The sequence below is a fragment of the Mustela nigripes genome, chromosome 6 (assembly GCF_022355385.1).
Source record: "Mustela nigripes isolate SB6536 chromosome 6, MUSNIG.SB6536, whole genome shotgun sequence".
NCBI classification, from domain to species: domain Eukaryota; kingdom Metazoa; phylum Chordata; class Mammalia; order Carnivora; family Mustelidae; genus Mustela; species Mustela nigripes.
This window is the reverse complement of record NC_081562.1, coordinates 58,529,315-58,548,020: the sequence shown is the minus strand read 5'-3', so window position 1 is coordinate 58,548,020 and position 18,706 is coordinate 58,529,315. Positions and strand designations below refer to the sequence as shown.

The following is an 18,706-nucleotide window of genomic DNA, read 5'->3' as shown; positions in this document are numbered from 1 at the left end:
GAGAGAGAGAGAGAGAGAGAGAGAGAGTGTGTGTGTGTGTGTGTGTGTGTGTGTGTGTGTGTGCAATCAAAGGTAGGGGCAGAAGGAGCAGCAGATTCCCAACTGAGCAGGGAGCCTGATGCAGGGCTCAGTCCTAGGACCCTGAGATCATGACCTGAACTGAAAGCAGACACTTAACTGACTGAGCCACCCAGGTGCCCACTCTTAGGTGTTTATTTTAAACAGATTCTTTCTTGAGTATTGAAATTAGTGACTTAGATATTTGTATGTATTTATACCCTTAGGAATACTGATGTATTTTATTTTGTTCAATGCATGTTTTCCTTAAAGTTTCTATGTCCTTCATATTGTTTAAGAGCTCAATAAAAAAGTGAAAAATGCAGAGAAATTTTAAAGATTCCTTTAACCTGTTTCATAAGTCAAATGATCCTTTTGTAAGGAACATATCTATTCCAGCTTATTTTAAATTTTATAAGTAACTGTATGTATACATTGTCTTATTTTATCCACTCTGTATATTGTGAGATTGTGTGTAGGATAAAACATAGATACTCCTTTTGACTGGTGAGAAAATGAAGGATCAGTGAGAAATGGCATTTGCAAGAGAGACTGCTAAATAATATGAGAGATGAACCTAAAATTGAGAATTGGTAAAATCTTGATCAGGGCTCTTGGTTTTCCCCCCCACAGTTTAATTCACTGTTTTTATAGATTAGGGATTTTGTGTCTTGATCTTTACTAAAGTGGAGTATATGATCTAGTTTATTTCAAATTTAAAAATATATACACACACACATTTGTACATATGGATAGGTACATAGACACAAACATAAAACCGTAGGGATGGTTTTAATTTTAATTTTTTTTTTAAAGATTTTATTTTATTTATTTGACAGAGAGAGATCACAAGTAGGCAGAGAGGCAGAGAGAGAGAGGAGGAAGCAGGCTCCCTGCTGAGCAGAGATCCCGATGTGGGACTCGATCCCAGGACCCTGAGATCATGACCTGAGCCGAAGGCAGTGGCTTAACCCACTGAGCCACCCAGGCGCCCCTAATTTTAATTTTTTAACGTGTGTATTTGCCACAGAAATTCTTTACACATTCAGTACTCGTCATTGATAGCCTTCACCTTGGACCAGGTGGTCATACTTGATGGGCTTTCAGACATTCAGTTGTCCATTCATTCCTCAGTTATTTTTTTTATTATCATGGTAAAATATACATGATATAAAATTTACCATTTTCATTGTCTTTAAGTATACATCTTCATGAGCTGAAACTGAAGCCACTCAGTAGTAACTACCCATTCTTCCATCCCCATCAGCTTCTGGCAACCTCCGTTCTACTTTCTATTCTTAGGAGTTAGACTTCTCTAGGTCTTCATATAAGTGGAATCATACAGTATTTGTCATTCTGTGATTGGTCTGTTTGACTTAGTTTGACTTAGCATAATGGCTTTAAGTTCCTTCCATGTTGTTGCACGCATCTGAATTTCCTTCCTTTTGAAGGCCGAGTGATATTCCATTGTGTATATATGCATTTTGCTTATCTATTTACCTGTCAGTGGACACTTGGATTGCTTCCAGCTTTTTCCATTGTGAATAATGCTGCTGTGAACATGGAGTCTAAGTATATCTTTAGGTACCTGCTTTCAGTTCTTTTGGGTATATACCCAGGAGTGGAACTATGGGAATATATATGGTAATTCTGTGTTTAAGTTTTTGAGGAACACTGCCATAGTTCTCCACAGCAAATGCATAATTAAAAGAATGTTTTTTCACTGACAAACAAAAAACTACCTTCAATTCTCTTACTTTCTGGATTTTTAAAATGAACTTTTCTAAAATAGGATGAATATCGCTTCAACGGATGCCTTACATAACCTGTAACTCTAGAAAATGTGGGCTGTGTCCTTGTAAATTATTGGTAAACACATTTTAGTTAAACTATCCTCCTCTTTCTCCTTGGAGAACTCAGAAATTATGACATAGGTGAGTCTTAATTTTTTCCAAAAAATATGTAGAGCAAAATACAATTCGGATACTTCACGTAAGAATGAAAGAAACCAATACAATTTTCTTAAAATTAATTAACTTTGATTCCTTATTCAGTCTGCCTCCAGCATGCCCCCATAATTATTTTATTAAAAATTGGCAATATGACTTAATCCCACGGTTGATTTACTGGTGGCATAAAAATTAAACCCAAATTTCTGTACATGTTCTATAAGACCACTCATATTCTGGCATCAAGTTTTTCTCAATCACATTATCTTTTTATATAGGCTAGGTTGCAGCCACAGTGATTATCTGACTATGCCCTGAAACTCATGTCCTTCCATGTACTACTCTTTGCATATGCCTAGAATGTTCTCTCACTGCCCCCTTACACCTACTGATTGACACACTGTGTCTTTCACCTGGTTCTACTGTTACCTCTTATATGAACCCTACCAACAATCTACCCTAGGTGGATGCTTCCATAGCACATTGTTCATACCCTGACCATAGCGTTTACTAAGTTGCATTGTAATTACATCTTTGCTAAATTGAATGCTCCTAGGACAGAGCAGCCGTGTTGTTTATATGTCCTTGCTAGGAAGTCCACCACCTGGTAGGTTTAGGCAAAAAAAAACCTAGATGACTTTAATCATCCTTTCTTAGTCATGTTCTCTCGGTAACTTACTACTGCTCTATTTCTGTACAGATTTCTTACATTAATGGGCACACTGACTTCATAGCTATTCTCACATTACTTTAAATTTTGCTTATCCTAGTAGAAAGTATCTGGTAATTCATACTTATGTCTCCATAATACCATATATTTTTACTTCTAGAAGTGCTTGAAGTTTAAAAGTGGTTCTTAGGGGTAAAAACACTTAATTCAACCTAATAAATTAATTTCCAGTGGTATGTCACTTGGGTAAATGATACACTTTAATAAAGCAGGATGACTCTATCTTGGCCCTAAAATCACCCTGGGCAGGCCAGCTTCCAACAGCACCTGTCCATCTTCAGCACCTCCAGAGTGGTGTTGACCCTGGGGATATTCTATTTCCATAGGCTGCTGCTGTAAGGACTTCACACTCTGGGATAAATTGGCCCTTCTTATACTGCTTTTTAATTATCTGAAGGGCAGAGTGGAGGGGCTTTTTTCAAAGTGCTTATTCTGCCTCATTAACTAACTAGGAACTTTTTTTCAAATGTTTAGAACTAGAAATATGCAGCCATTTGGTATTTAAACTATGTTTTGTGAACCAGGTATAGATATGAGTGAATACTTACTAGCTGAACTGGCATCTTAAAAGATGGTCTTTCTACTGAAAGCAAAATACTGCAAGAATCAGATATTTGAACTCTTTCCAGTCTAGATTACTCAAGAGGAAACAAACAGCAAGATTCAGTTTAATTGCTTGTTATTTTGAAATAGGAAATGTTATGTGTATTTTTCTTCCCCAAGGGCTGTGTCCAGGACAGTATCATTTTGGTGTTTTTGTAGTTCTGTGAGATATTTCCAGTGCTTTAGAAATAAAAAACAAATGAGAAGGACATAAATGTATCTGGAAAGTGCAGTGTTTCAAAGCTTATCTAGGTAATTATTCTTCTAGGTAAAAGATTATATCATCGATGTTATAGTTACATTAGGAGTTAAAAACCAATGTGAGAGGACATAGGAAATTTTGGCACAAATTATGTAAATGAACTGTTTATACAGATATGTATATGTTTGCTTATATGTGTGGGTTGTGTGTGTGTGCTAGAATGCTTACTAGGCATTCTAATGGAAGGCATGTGGTCACACAGCAGAGAAAATATATGGGCTCTTGAGTTGGTCTAAAGCCTATTTGAGGCTTTCCTATGTACTAGGTGTCATGGGGCAAAGTACTTCATTGTTCTGTGTCTCAGTTTCCTCATCTGTAAAATTGAGATAATCATTGTACCTACCTCTTAGAGGGGTTGTGATGATCAGTTGAATTAATGTATGCTAAGAACCTATAACAGTGTTTGGCACATATTTAGTGTGCCATATTTAGTAAGCCTTTAATAAGTATCATTTATTCTTTTTGTAAATTATTATTAAATATTGGCTACAGAGTTGATTCGGAGAGGGAAAAGAATTACTTTGAAAAAAAAAAATGATTGTTTTGAAGCCAAAGACATCAGTTAATTTTGTGGATTAAAATCATAAGGTTGTTTCTTTATTATTAAGAGATTATGGTATAAAGAGGGATATGTGTACGTAGTCAGTGATTTAGTCATTGTAATATACGTGGGATTATTCCTTTTTCTCTGTGTTTAAAAGCTTCCCTTTTATGACCAGATAATATATGTTTATGGAATGGTCTACTTTGAAACTTGGTTGGCTTTGGAAAATACATGTCTTTTTGTCCATTTTGTGTTAGACTTCAATTTTGTCTAATCAGTGTTTGAATGAAATGGCACTTGTATAGACTTCCTTCCAAGAAAAACATTGGGTGTTTCAGGAAGTGGTCTTGATGAGTCAGAGGATAATACTTTTTCCTCTGAGTCAGTTCTGAACCTCCTTGATATAAATAGGCTTACTTTTATCCAAAGTTCTGCTTTTTAGATCATGTGTTAAAATCATTGATACATGACCACATCAACAATAGTACTTTTATTGGTTTTTCCACTCTTACCTAATAGTGATTGTTGAAATTCTGTTAATGTTTTTAAAAAACAGTTCAGTTGTTTCTGTACTTCTAAACTAGTTTTTATTTTGCATCAGTTTTACCTCAAGACTCATTTGTATCAGGTAGTCATGTGTAAATGTCTTTGATCACTACAATTCCAGGTCTCGTCTCTTAGCACACATTTGACTTTAGTACAGCATTTACTTTGCAGAAGATTGTACTAATTTGCCACACCCCAGAATTGTGTCAGAGATACAAAGGAACAAATAGAGTTCTTCTTTGTAACTACATTAAAAAATACTAAACATGATAAATCGTTGTCAAAGGACTAGATACTGTTAATGTCTGGTCTGGGAAGACTGAAATGTAGGTACTAAGAGTAGAATTGAGCAGTTGCTAGAAGGGAGGTATGAAGTGGCAGGAAGAGCATTTAAGATCAGAGCAGAGGCTTGAAGGTGAATCAGTGCAAGATATGCTCAGAAGAGAGTGAGACGAAGTGAAGGTTTATAGGTGTGAGTGCGAAAGAGAATGTGGAGGACTGGAGAAATTACTGAGGACAGAATGTGTTGGGCCTGGAATGGTAAGCAAAGGAAATTTCTGTGTGTGTGGGTGGGGGGGTGGGGGAGAGAGAGAGAGAATGTATTTGGTAACATGTTTTTGCTCTGAGGATCTTGTATTTCTCTTGAGTTGTATTTGATTGATTGGAATTGGTTTTTACTTCAGTGAATCTCATTTTTAAAAATCCGTATTTAAAGAAGACCTCTCCGTTTCTATTTCCCTCCCAATATACATTTCTTCAGGAAAATAAAGAACTAAGAGATGTAGCTGTAGGTAATAGATCTTAAGTGAGCCACGTGTGCTTTTTCGTCTCTTCTATCTTCATGGTATGCTCTTTTCACTGTCCCAAGGTACCACAGCACAAACATTGGAGTAAGTTTTGATTGTTTCCAGGAGCTCTGAAATAGCGCCCCAAAACCATTTTTTATTTTCTTGGCAGAAATACTGTTATTTTTTAGGAATTGGAAAGTGGTCTTTGGATGCTGGGGAATTACCTTATGTGCAAGCTTGCTCATGCCCTCCGGGGGGTGCAGGGGAGCAGAAGGGCTTTGTTTTCTGAGTCAAGCATTGCCATTTGAGGCTTTGTAAGCTTGGCAAGGGCAGCCAAATCCATGCTGTGGATCACCTGTCCTTTGCCCACTTACATCAGTAGATTATTAGTCGGTCATTTTTCACTTCTTTCTTAAGCGTCTGGGCCTAGATCAGGTGGATTCTTTGATTTTCTGTCTTGGCACCTACCGCTGCTTCTGGAGTAGGGCCACTTTGCTTCATCCTACTTCTTTCATGGCAGGGAAGCAGCCACATGGCTCTTGGCAAAACTAGCCTTCCCCGAGGTGACAACAGTGGCAGTTAAGATTAAGTACCACTCTTGTAAACATATCATATCTCATAAAATTCAAACACTTGTTTCCTAGAGACATTTCCTTCTTAGCATCTCAGAATAGAGCAGCTTTGGTTCTTGGGAGAACAGGGACATTCATCTTAAATCTTATTCTTCCTAGCTAACTGAATTTGGAGGAGTGTGCTACTCTGTGCTGCTATGTGCTGTTCCCAGGGCTTCTTACCAGCTAAACTGTAAAAAAAATAGATCTGTTTATCTATAGGTATATAGATATATCTATATCTATGTATATTACATGCTTTCTTTATAGGCAGTCTAGGCATGCTTTAGAGGTTTTGAGGGTAATGTATATCAAGTCCTCAAAGTTACCTATGTTAACTCCCCCTGACTTCTCCCCAACACCATGAGAAAATACGATACTTTCTTCCATTTCTCTTTTGTCAGGTGATCCTTAGAGTGAATTTAGTTGACAAGAAGTACACTGAGCCGGTGTGCTAGCCTCTGTGACTGATGTCACCGAACTAATGCACTAGACTTTAGAGCTGCAGAGAACTCCTGGAAATACCTTAATTTCCAGATTAATCAGTACAAATGAACATCCCATGTCCAAGGACCCAGAGTTAGGAATAGTATTGACAAAGCAAGGAATAATATTAACTTTGGTGTTCAGTGTTTTCTAATCTCACAACAAACCTAAATCAAGTTGGCATCCAGGATGTCCCAATGGCAAGTCTAGGAACAGAATTTCCTCACACTTGCAGAAAGTGGTTAGATTCCGGTAGGACTGATACTATCAGACAAGGGGCAGAATTGCAAAGGTGAGAGGATATGGTTAGATGAGGATTTTTTTTTTCCTTTCCATTTGGGAAAAATAAGGAAGGTGGCTGGTGGTAAGTGAAGTCAAGATGGAAAGACAAGGGGAGGGAGATGTGTATTTTACAGTGTGAACGGGGTAACTTAGAGGGATTGGGGCATAGTAGTGGACGGTGCTTGCTGTTTTCCTTGAGTGGCTTCTGTTAGAGGCTGTTGGTGCTAAATATAGTCTGCTTTTAACTCTGACTAACTAAAATAGTTCCTGTTAGTTTTTCTTACTTTTAGAACATAGTTTCATTCTGTTTTTTCTTAAGAAGATTTGAGATAAACATCTTAATTTGGCCAAGTAAAAAAATAATTGTTGGCATAATGTTTTTCATTCACTGAATACATTTTTACTGAGAACTTACTATGTATTAGGCACTCTGCTTCACACTTTGTGTTCAATAAAATTATTTAGCCCCTGCCCTCAAGAAACTTATAGTCCTGTATACAAACAACAAAAGTAGGAAGTTACTGTAGTATGCTAAGTGCATCTTCATGTTAGTCTCAAATACAATGGGAACACATGAAAGAGGCATCTCTCCATCCTACTTTAAATGGAAATCAGGGAGGACCTCTCTAGATCTGAAGTTTGACTAGGAGCTGTCCAGATGAAGGTGGCAGGGAGATTTTTGGGTGAGAGAATATTCCAGATAGAAGATGTTACTTGATGGCAAGAATCTTCAAAATGATGTATAGTCTGCCTTTGCAAGTATAGGGAGGGTTCAGAGTGGAAGAGTGGTCTGGGATGAAGCAGGGAAGGTGGCAGGAAGGCAGAAATGGCGGAAAGGAAGCTTTATTTATTTATTTATTTTTAAAGACTTTATTTATTTATTTGACAGACAGAGATCCAAGTAGGCAGAGAGGCAGGCACAGAGAGAGAGAGGAGGAATCAGTCTCCCTGCTGAGCAGCGAGCCTGGTGCTGGGCTCGATTCCAGGACCCTGGGATCATGACCTGAGCTGATGGCAGAGGCTTAACCCACTGAGCCACCCAGGTGCCCCTAAAGGAAGCTTTAAATGTATAAAAATTTAGATCAGAAAAGAGTACTATGCTAGCTAATTGAATTGGATGCTTTCTGGAGAGTGGTGAGGAATCATTGATTGATTTAAGTATAAGAATAATAAATTTAAGGGGCTCCTGGGTGGCTCAGTGGGTTAAGCTGCTGCCTTCGACTCAGGTCATGAACTCAGGGTCCTGGGATCGAGTCCTGCATCAGGCTTTCTGCTCAGCAGGGAGCCTGCTTCACTCTCTCTCTCTCTCTCTCTGCCTGCCTCTCTGCCTACTTATGATCTCTCTCTGTCAAATAAATAAATAAAATCTTAAAAAAAAATAAATTTAAGTTTTAGGAGGCAATAATATTAGATTGATTCAAATTTTATCACAAGAAGCTTCTGAAATGATTCCAGTTTAGCTCATCAAATGATCACTTAAGGGGCATCTGGGTGGCTGTCCGTTAAGCGTCCAGCTCTTGATTTTGGCTCAGGGTTGTGAGGTTGTGAAATCAGGCTGAGCCCAGCATTGCGCTCTGTGCTAGATGTGGAGCCTGCTTAAGATTCTCTACCTCCCTCTGACCCTCCACCCCCAGCTCCAATTTAAAAAAAAAAAAATCACTTAATATCCTGGCAGTCCTCTTATTAACAGATTTTTACTGCTTACATGACACAAATATATGGAGTTTAAAAACTACTTTAAGAAATAGTACCAAATATATGGCCAACAGACATATGAAAAAGTGCTCCATATCACTCGGCATCAGGGAAATACAAATCAAAACCACAATGAGATATCACCTCACACCAGTCAGAATGACTAAAATCAACAAGTCAGAAAATGACAGATGCTGGCGAGGATGCAGAGAACGGGGAACCCTCCTACACTGTTGGTGGGAATGCAAGCTGGTGTAACCACTCTGGAAAACAGCATGGAGGTTCCTCAAAATGTTGAAAATAGAACTGCCCTATGACCCAGCAATTGCACTACTGGGTATTTACCCTAAAGATACAAACGTAGTGATCCGAAGAGGCATATGCACCTGAATGTTTATAGCAGCAATGTCCACAATAGCCAAACTATGGAAAGAACCTAGATGTCCATCAACAGATGAATGGATAAAGAAGATGTGGTATATATACACAATGGAATACTATGCAGCCATCAAAAGAAATGAAATCTTGCCATTTGCGACAACATGGATGGAACTAGAGCGTGTCATGCTTAGCGAAATAAGTCAAGCGGAGAAAGACAACTATCATATGATCTCCCTGATATGAGGAAGTGGTAATGCAACATGGGGGCTTAAGTGGGTAGGAGAAGAATAAATGAAACAAGATGGGATTGGGAGGGAGACAAACCATAAGTGACTCTTAATCTCACAAAACAAACTGAGGGTTGCTGGGGGGAGGGGTGTTGGGAGAAGGCCGGTGGGGTTATGGACATTGGGGAGGGTGCTTTGGTGAGTGCTGTGAAGTGTGTAAACCTGGCAGTTCATAGACCTGTACCCCTGGGGATAAAAATATATGTTTATAAAAAATAAAAAATTAATAAAAAAAGAAAAAATGAAAGCATACAATATAAAAAAAAAGAAATAGTACCAAATATTAAAAAAAATGTTTTATCAGAAATAATCATGTATTCTCTTATAGTGTAATATATTGAAATGAGTTTGCTGAGTTTAAGCTATGCTGATGCTTAGTTTAGTAGCTTCAGGAAAACTTAACTCCTTTCCTCATCAAATTCAGTAAAAATATGTAAAATTGTGTTAGGAAAATCAGCAAAGGTTTTTTTAAGTTGATTTGTTGAAATTTCTGAGAAAATATATTTTCCAAAGAAGTTGGAGGAAAATCACCCACTGTATATACTTCTGCTTAATAGAGATAAAATGGATTATTTCTACATTTTCATAGAGCCTTTTTTATTACCTTATAGCTGAACCCTGAAACAGTTCATATGTTACCATGTTTGTAAAAACATTTGCTATCTGAAAGTTGAATATAAAAGTCAATTCTAGTTTTATTGATTGCTATTATACAATTGGAAATGTGTTCCCATAGATTAATACTCTGTTACAGGCAGGGATTTTGCTGATCAAAAGTCAAGGTGATACCATGACCTTTTGGAATTTTGTAATCATTTGAAACTCTAGGTTGCATCCTGATTTTGTCTTGCCTTTACTTCATAAGCATTCAAAGTCATTCCTTTTCTTTCTTCTTTATAAGTTACACTGTTAGTTCTTTTCTGTACAAATGCGTGTACTCTTATTATAATAAATTTATAGCAACACAAAAAATTCTAAGCAGAGAGCCCAATGCGGAGCTCGATCCCAGGACCCTGGGATCATGACCTGAGCCGAAGCAGAGGCCTTAACCCACTGAGCCACCCAGGCGCCCCTATCCTGGAGTTTAAATGAGGAAACCCTGAAATAACATTTTCAGCATGAATCTCTTAATCCTATAGTTTTTAGATGTTCATTGCTAGATGTGACTGAGTCTGACTTTATATCTTATAAATACACCTTTTCTATTCTTTTCCTTCTAAGCCATTAACAGAAACTGTAATATTTATTATCATTCATGTTGGCTTTCTCACTAGACTGTGAGCTCCATGAAAGTGGGAACCATGTCTGCCAACTGGGCCCTTGATATCTAGAGCTTTCCTGTCTAGTATGATAGCCATTGGCCAAATGTGGCTATTTATATTTAAATATAAACTAATTTAAATTTAATTAAAACAACAACAACAACAACAACAAAAACAACTCCATGCCCAGTGTGGAGCCCAACATGGGGTGAGAACTCATGACCCTGAAATCAAGACCTGAGCTGAGATCGAGTTGGGTGCTTAACCAACTGAGCCACCCAGGTACCCCTAAGCTAATTTAAACTTAATAAATTAAAATTACAGTTTTTCAATGGTACTAGCCACACTTCAAGTGTTCAACACTTGTGCTTAGCTACTGTATTGGATATTGATGATATCACACATTTTCAGCATCACAGGAGGTTTTATTTAACAGTGCCCATCTAGATCACTGATGGGCAAATAATGGTTACATAGTAAATGTTTGTTGAATGAGTGAATGATTGAATAAATTAGTACCGGTATTGGCTGGTGACGATTACTATTGAATGGATCTTATTTGAATTTACGAAGGTCATTTTGGCTTTTAATTAATCAGTGTTGACATATCCCTAACCAATTTAAAAATACTGGATTTATCAATACTTAAAGGGAAGTATGTGATAGTTAAAAACATGACTTGGTATACCTTAGCCATGGTACGTAGTTGTCATGGCCAAGTCGTCTTTACTTATAGCTTTTGTAAGTCCCAGATTCCTCATTAACACAGGATAATGATGAGGCAGGAGGGAAGGGAGACTAAAGAGACAAGCTGACCAAAGTAAAGCCATTTTGGTTTTAGGCTGACCCTTAACCTAAAAATGAGTATCATAAACAGAATCACAAGATTCAACTCATGGAAAATTATGAGACTCCCTTCCCTCCAGGAATAAAAGCTACAAAAGTTGGACATTCCTAAAAATGCTTACTGTGGGTAATTCCCTAACCCTAAGACAGTGGAATAACTAACCACCTAATGTAAGTGATAAATCCAAAGTTAGAGTAAGCCCCTCCCTCCCTATAGGTTAGCTAATTAAAAAAAATAAATAAACAAAAAAAAACACAAAAAACCTAATAAAATCCTTCATTAGAAGTGAAGTAGGGGTCCTCTTTCTTATGTGGGAGGAGAGACCACTTCTTTGTGAGGTAGCTCCATTCTTCTGTACTTAATAAATCTTTGTCCTTTTTCTCTAAAATACTTCCTCTTGAATTCTTCCTCCCACAAACCCAGGAACCCTCTTGGTGAGGGGTCTTGTACTGTCCGGTATAAGTAAGCTCTTACAACCTCGTAAGCTGGATAAGAATTAAGTAAGATAATGTATGTAAAGTGCTTGCACAGTAACTCACACACTAAAATGCTTAATAAATTATCTTTTTTTTTTACAGTAGCAAACAGAAATATGTCTAGATTTATCCCAGTTCATGGGTAATTTGAGGCTTATGAAGAACTGTGCTCCTATTTTTGAGTGCTTCTGTTGTTAGAATATAGTAGACATTTTTCAAGGTTAGTATTATACATAGCCAAAGCTTATATTTACTGCCTTTAAATATGAAATTTAGTAGTGTCAATTATAAATCTTTTCCCATTGGACTTAAAGTTTTATCTTCTTTAATTTTTATTTATTATTATTATTATTTAAAGATTTTATTTATTTGACAGAGAGAGATCACAAGTAGGCAGAGAGGCAGGCAGAGAGAGAGGGGGAAGCAGGCTCCCCACTGAGCAGAGAGCCTGACATGGGGCTCAATCCCACGACCCTGAGATCATGACTTGAACCGAAGGCAAAGGCTTAACCCACCGAGCCACCCAGGGGCCCCTCTTCTTTAATTTTTATGACTATGTAAATATCTAACCTCCTAATAAGAGAGTTTCACACTACATTTATGGGCAACTTGATTTTAAAACTAATGCAGATATCTCTGATTTCTCTTTTGGGGAGCTGACAAAGAATTCATTCCCACCTGTATTCACTAAATAAGGCTTCTTGGGGTGCCTGGGTGGCTCAGTTGGTTGGACATCTGGCTCTTTTCTTGATTTTTTCTCAGGTCATAAACTCAGGGTCATGGGCTTGAGCCCCAGTCTGGCTTTGTGGTCAGCAAGGAGTCTTCTTGAGATTCTCTTCCTCTGTTCCTTCTCCCACACACCTTCTCTCTCTTTCTCATAGATAAGCAAATCTTTTAAAAAAATAAGTAAATAGGACTTCTCTTTGGAAAAAAATCTGAATAATTTAAATCACTGATTATTTATCTAAGTTTCACTTAGTCATCTAACTCTATTGGGCATTTAAAGGTATGACTTAATTTCTAGAAAAACAGTTAAGGCATTTTTAAAATTAACAATAATCCCTGATTTAGTTGGGGGATATTGCCTCACTTTTAAACACTATAATTGTTGTTTCTTTCCTGGGATTTGAAAATAGCATTTGTTGTTATATATAACAACAGGTAGTTAAACACACACTACCAAAATATCAGCTGAATTTATGTTAGGTAAATTTTCTTCATTTTTGTGTTGCTTTCCCTCTGGCTATCCTAGTCTTTTTGTTTTTAGTATAAACTTGTGCTCATATTTCATAGTCCATCTTAACCTCTCAAGTTCATAGTGGAGGTGACTTGAATTTTTCTCCTAAGGTTTTCATTAATAAATATTTACCAGTGTTTGACAATGAAAATATGTCACAGAAAAAGGCAGATCAAACACAGATTTATTCCACTCCTTCCAAAACAGTCACAGTAAGGGGATTCATAACCTGTAGAAACCCAGTGAGATAAAGTGACTCTGGAAAGCCCATGGGTAATGGTAACTGGCCTACAAGTATTAAGAAGCTGGAACCTGAGCTGCTAGAGAGAGACACTTCAGAATCTTAGAAAGACTTGACAATGAGAGTGACATGAAAGCAGTGGTAAGTGTGTTTAAAGTGAACTTTGACCTCAGATGCCTCCCCACACTCGAGCAACAGTGGAAGTCAGTTCTCTGGAGAATGTGAGCTAGAGAACTCTTGAGTGGGTGATACCAAGGTATAGAAGGAGGGTAGGAAATTCAATGAAACACTAAGTAGTGTGATGCCCCCAGTGCACATTCTCCTATTTATCTCTAAAAATTTGGCAGTCAGTTTTATATTCTCCACATACTCAGTTGGAAGATGCTTCTTTGAAGAATCTGATGCTTCTGTGCAAAAGACCTGTGGATACTAATGGTTGGTGGTCTCCCAGTGGAATAGCCCAAGGAGACCGTTCCACAGTGAAGCCTACCTTTCGGCAATCCCCACTCACCTACACAGACTTTCTAATTGGTCTTTTAGTGTTTCGTCTTCAGTGTGAATGGTAACCAATGATCGCTAGACATTTAAAGAAATTTGGAGACCAACACAAGCCTGGAGAAAACAAAGAAATTGACAGCAGTAGACACAATGGAAGAAGGAGAATATTATCTTCAATATTTTCAGGAAGATCAAAGAATATACTGCAATCTGGAATTAAAAACAAGTATTACTTTTTAAGAAAGGCATAAAAATGTGCTCCTGGAAATTGAAAATTGATAGAAGATTTGAAAAATTTAAAATGATTTTTTTGGAGATGAAGTTAAGGAAGCCACTCAAAAAATAGAACAGAAACACCAGGAAATGACAAACAAATGCGAAAAGGCAATAACATTAGAGACTCAGTCCTCAGAATAGAACAGTAGAATTCTTTAGAAAGGCAGAGTTTTAGAAGAGTGTCGTGAAGAAATGCTCAAAGAAAGAACTCAAGAAAATTTCTTAGAATTTAAGGACAGTGATTTTCAAAATTGAAAAGATTTCTTGAGTTTCTAATATATTGAATTTTTTAAGAACAGCTATAGCAGTATATTCATGAGATTTCAGAAAAATCAGGGGGAAAAAAGTAAAAAGTGAAGGTTCCCAAACTCCAGAACTGCAGAAAAAAAAAAAAATAGGTCACTGAGAAACAGAATGGCACCTAACATCTCAGCAGCGACACTGAAAACAGATCAATGGCTTCAAAATTCTGGGGCAAAAATAATTTGCAGTATAGATCTGGAAACCAAGGCAAACTACTGGTCCTCTGTGAAGGTTGAATTAAACATGTTTCAGTTATGTAAAGCTTTAGAAATTAGCTTTGGTACCCTCTGAAGTATGTGCCCTCCCAAAAGAAAAAAGTCAAAGTAAAGTAGAGGGAGTTATGGGATCCAGGAAACAAGGGTCTGAGGAGGAAATGAAAGTAATGGATAGGATAGTGTTGATTTGGATACCACAGTGAACACTGTGCATGAGGCAATGCACAGAGATCAGGGAGAGATGCCTGCAGAAAGACAGAAATGAAAGTGGAATAGATTATGTTTAAATGCATTGAAAGGAAGCTTCACTCCTGGCGCAGAGGGAAGGGATGACATTAATGGAAAGGAAGGAAAACTAAGGTTTGAAGGTAAGATGATTATTCTAAAGATAAGAGATTATACAAAGAAAGAAATGTAATCTTAATATTTATTGTGAATAGCAATTACACAGACAATGGTTAGTAAACATGGATTTTTGGTCCAGCAAAATTTGATGTAAATTAAGTTTGCCCCCTGTGAAAGGCAGTGCTGTTTTAGCTCCCTCATTACTTTCTACCTCTTAAATTATTCTTCAGTAACTCTGAACTGCTGGTGGTTTCCTAAATGTACCATGCTGACTCTTGTCTTTGCTCTTCTCAGCTTACTCAGCCCATGCATCACAGCCTGAAGGAAGGCTTTTATTAACTGAATGCCCTCCCATGCCCCCCACCAAGCATAAGGTGCCCACTTTGCATTTCTCTCTTTCTCCTTGCCACATAGAACTAAATGATCGTGATGATGGCTGCCTCCCCTCCTCTTCTATACATTTCTAAAGATCTTTATGTTGCCTTCTTTGATTCAACCCTTCTTTGGGGGAGATTTTCTTTTCTAGACCCACTCCTAATCTAACTTTCCTTAAACTTGATACTATGCTGTCCTAACACTGCTTGTAATGTGCTTTTTCCCTAAATATAGCTTTTCTTTCTCTCTTTCTTTCTTTCTTAACCTAAAATTTCCAAATAAGATGGGAAAGTTTTCAAGGAAGATTTTGTTAGGATTTGTTTTCTTAGGAGCAGTACTGACTGATGATCAGTTATTTTTATATTCAGCCAAATGCAGATAATTACTGGAATTGATCTTTGTTTTGTTTTGACTGCTCTTTGTCAAATCACTTTCTCACACCATATTGGGACTGCCTCTGTTTTTGAAGATAAGTGAAGAGTAGTATTTTAAAGGAGTCCATTTTTATCTTTATCAACAAAATGTTAAGCAGTGTGGAATAATAGGAAAAAGGGTTAGTTAATGATTGAAGAATTTTACCTTATTAACCCAAGTCATCAACTTTCTGTTGACTTATAAAGTTATGGATGTTAAACCTGATACATCTGCCCCCATATAACCATTATGCTCACATTTGTATCTCTAAAACCATATCTTGAGAAAAATAGAACAAATTGAAATAATGAGTAATTATTGATATGATACCTCTGTGTCCTCTGACCAGAATAACCAATGTTTGAGTAGTATGTCAGACAAAAAGAAATGAGCTTGAGATGAAAAGTAGCATCTTTTAATAAAAATATCTGGGAAACAATTTGAGGGTGATATATATTATAAGACAGTAGAAAGCTTTATTTAACCTTCCTGTAAACAGAATTGCAGGGGCGCCTGGGTGGCTCAGTGGGTTAAAGCCTCCGCCTTCGGCTCAGGTCATGATCCCAGGACCTGGGATCCAGCCCCACATCAGGCTCTCTGCTCAGCAGGGAGCCTGCTTCCTCCTCTCTCTCTGCCTGCTTTTCTGCCTCCTTGTGATCTCTGTCTGTCAAATAAATAAATAAAATCTTTAAAAAGAAAATAAACAGAGTTGCATTGCTTAATGTTTTATATAGTTGAGAAATTAAACATTTCTTACTTATAACCATGAAGGGATGTATTTATGATTTAGAAACGCAGGATGACTTGAGTGTAATCATTTCTTTAAGGTGACATTCGCCACTCTGTAGGTTGTAACCATTTACGGTAACAATAAGTTGTACAGTTTGTAAAACCGTAAATCGACCTGAGGAGCTGTACTAAAAATGCAGAGTAAAGCACCAGCAGTGTTTTGTTTACCTCTTCATGTCCTTTGCTCGAGGTAAGACAGAGAAAGGTAATCATGTGGCAACAGGGTAGTTAAATATTAAAATGTTATATCTCATCCGTGGGTTAAAACTCTTCTCACTGTACCTGTAAGGTTTTATGATTTACTATTTTTAGAGGCCATTTAATACGTCATAATAAAATTTGAATTCCAGAGTTTCCATTTCATTAAAGATGATTTCAGAACATAGTTTTCCTTCTACCAGGTTGGGTCGTGTCTGGCCCACATACTCTATCTGTTTGCCTTTGTAAAATAAGTTGAAATGTAAAAATTTAGCTTGTGGTACTACTATGGAAAAACACTGTCTCATAATAAAAATACTCCTCTGTGAGTATTTCCTCAGTAGCTTTTGTTTTGCACTAGTCAGTGACACAAACTTTCATTTTGGAACCTTTCCAAAAGGTTCATAGAATGTCAATGAATACTAACCCTTAAGGCTAATTTTCAAAAAATAGAGATTTGAAAAAAAAAAAAAATTACTCGGGGGGAGGGAAGAGGTGAGGCAGGTGAGATGGTTTTCTTTACTTCTTTTTCCCAAATTTTGTTCCCTGATACGTGTTTGGTTGAGAACTGATCTGGCAGGAAAAGCTGTACTTTTATTCTTATTTTGGAAGAAAATGCCCACAGGGAATATTCTTCTACCTCTTCTGAGAATCTGCACTCAACAGCTTTTTGCTTCTGGGAAGATCTGAACTTCTTAGATAATGTTTACTTTTTAAAATTCCTTTTGTCTTTTGGTGGTGTTAGCCAAGGTTTTGTGTTAAAGGCTATGATCTCTCTGATGCCTCAATTTCTCTCTTTCTCTCTCTCACTCGACACTGTGCTGTACCCAGTGCAGAATGGAAGCCTAATTCAGATCTCATCTGAACCACCTGAAATAGGAGTTTAGCAGGGGATGAACAATCAAGAGTTTCTATTTGATGAATCAGATCCTCTCTCGTACAGTTTTCTATCATTTCTGTTAACTAAAAAATAGAATAAATAGGAAGATAGTGGAAAAATACACAAATCTCCCATACAGAAGAATTCTAAATAATTCCCGCAGACATTCCCTCTCTAAGAGGTGGAGCTTAACTCTCCACCATGTAAGCGTGGACTACATATAGTGACTTCTTCTAAACAGGTCTGTAGAGTGGTGGGGAGGGAGGTCACTTAATAATGGGGAGACATGACACATGCTGCTTTAGTCAGTGAGCAAGGTTAGCATAAGCAGTGTTGTCATAGCTAACAACATGGACTTTGGATATGATGTGGTTAGAGTGGCACATATCTTTATGGTCTTCTTCCTCTAAGCCTTTAACTCCATCTTAATCATGAGAAAAACTTCAAACAAATCCCAGTTGTGAGGTATCCTATAGTATATCAAAATTCAGTACTCCTCAAAAGGCAGTCAGGGTCATTACTGCAGGTTGAATTGTGTCCCCCAAAAAGATATGCTCAAGTCCTCCCACTCTGTACGTAAGAATGTGACCGCATTTGGACAGGGTCTTTGCCAGTGAATCCTAATGTGGTGTCCTTACGAGAAGAAGGAAATTTGGAGATAGATAGACTCCCAAAGGAGGCCATATGAAGACAGAGCCGAGATTTGAGTCATGCATCTACAAGCCAAGGAAAGCCAGAGATTACCAGCAACCATCAGAAGTTAGAAGAGACAAAGGAAGATTCCTTCCCTACAGCCTTCAGAGAGAGCTTAGCTTCATTTAGGACTTCAAGCCTCCGCAACTATGAGAGAATAAGTTTCTGTTGTTCAAAGCCACCCAATTTGTGATACTTTGTTATGGAAGCCCTAGAAAACTAATATAGTCTTCAAAAACAAGGGGCGTATGAGAAATGGTTATAGTGGAGAGGAGCCTAATGAAACATGAGGACTAAATGCAATGTGGTATTATGGACAGGATCCTGGACCAGAAAAAAGCATTACATAAAAAAGTGAAGTAAGTCTGAATAAAGTATTGGTTTTAATTAATAATAAAATATTGATATTCTTGATTAATTGTCACAAATACATCAT

The 18,706-nt window shown here is 37.4% G+C and overlaps 1 protein-coding gene across 7 annotated transcripts in view; it reads left to right on the top strand.

Moving 5' to 3' along the window:
- The window catches only part of EPS8 (epidermal growth factor receptor pathway substrate 8), a 180,608-nt gene that overhangs the window by 90,756 nt on the left and 71,146 nt on the right, over positions 1-18,706 (top strand). Inside the window, exon 1 of one of the 7 annotated variants that reach the window (XM_059402664.1) lies at positions 5,123-5,231. The exons of the other annotated variants lie outside the window; for them this stretch is intronic. Coding sequence (XP_059258647.1) covers positions 5,229-5,231 — 3 coding nt within the window. The 5' untranslated portion in view covers positions 5,123-5,228. Of the gene's footprint in view, positions 1-5,122; positions 5,232-18,706 lie in introns of those variants that run through there. 7 annotated transcript variants of the gene reach the window in all.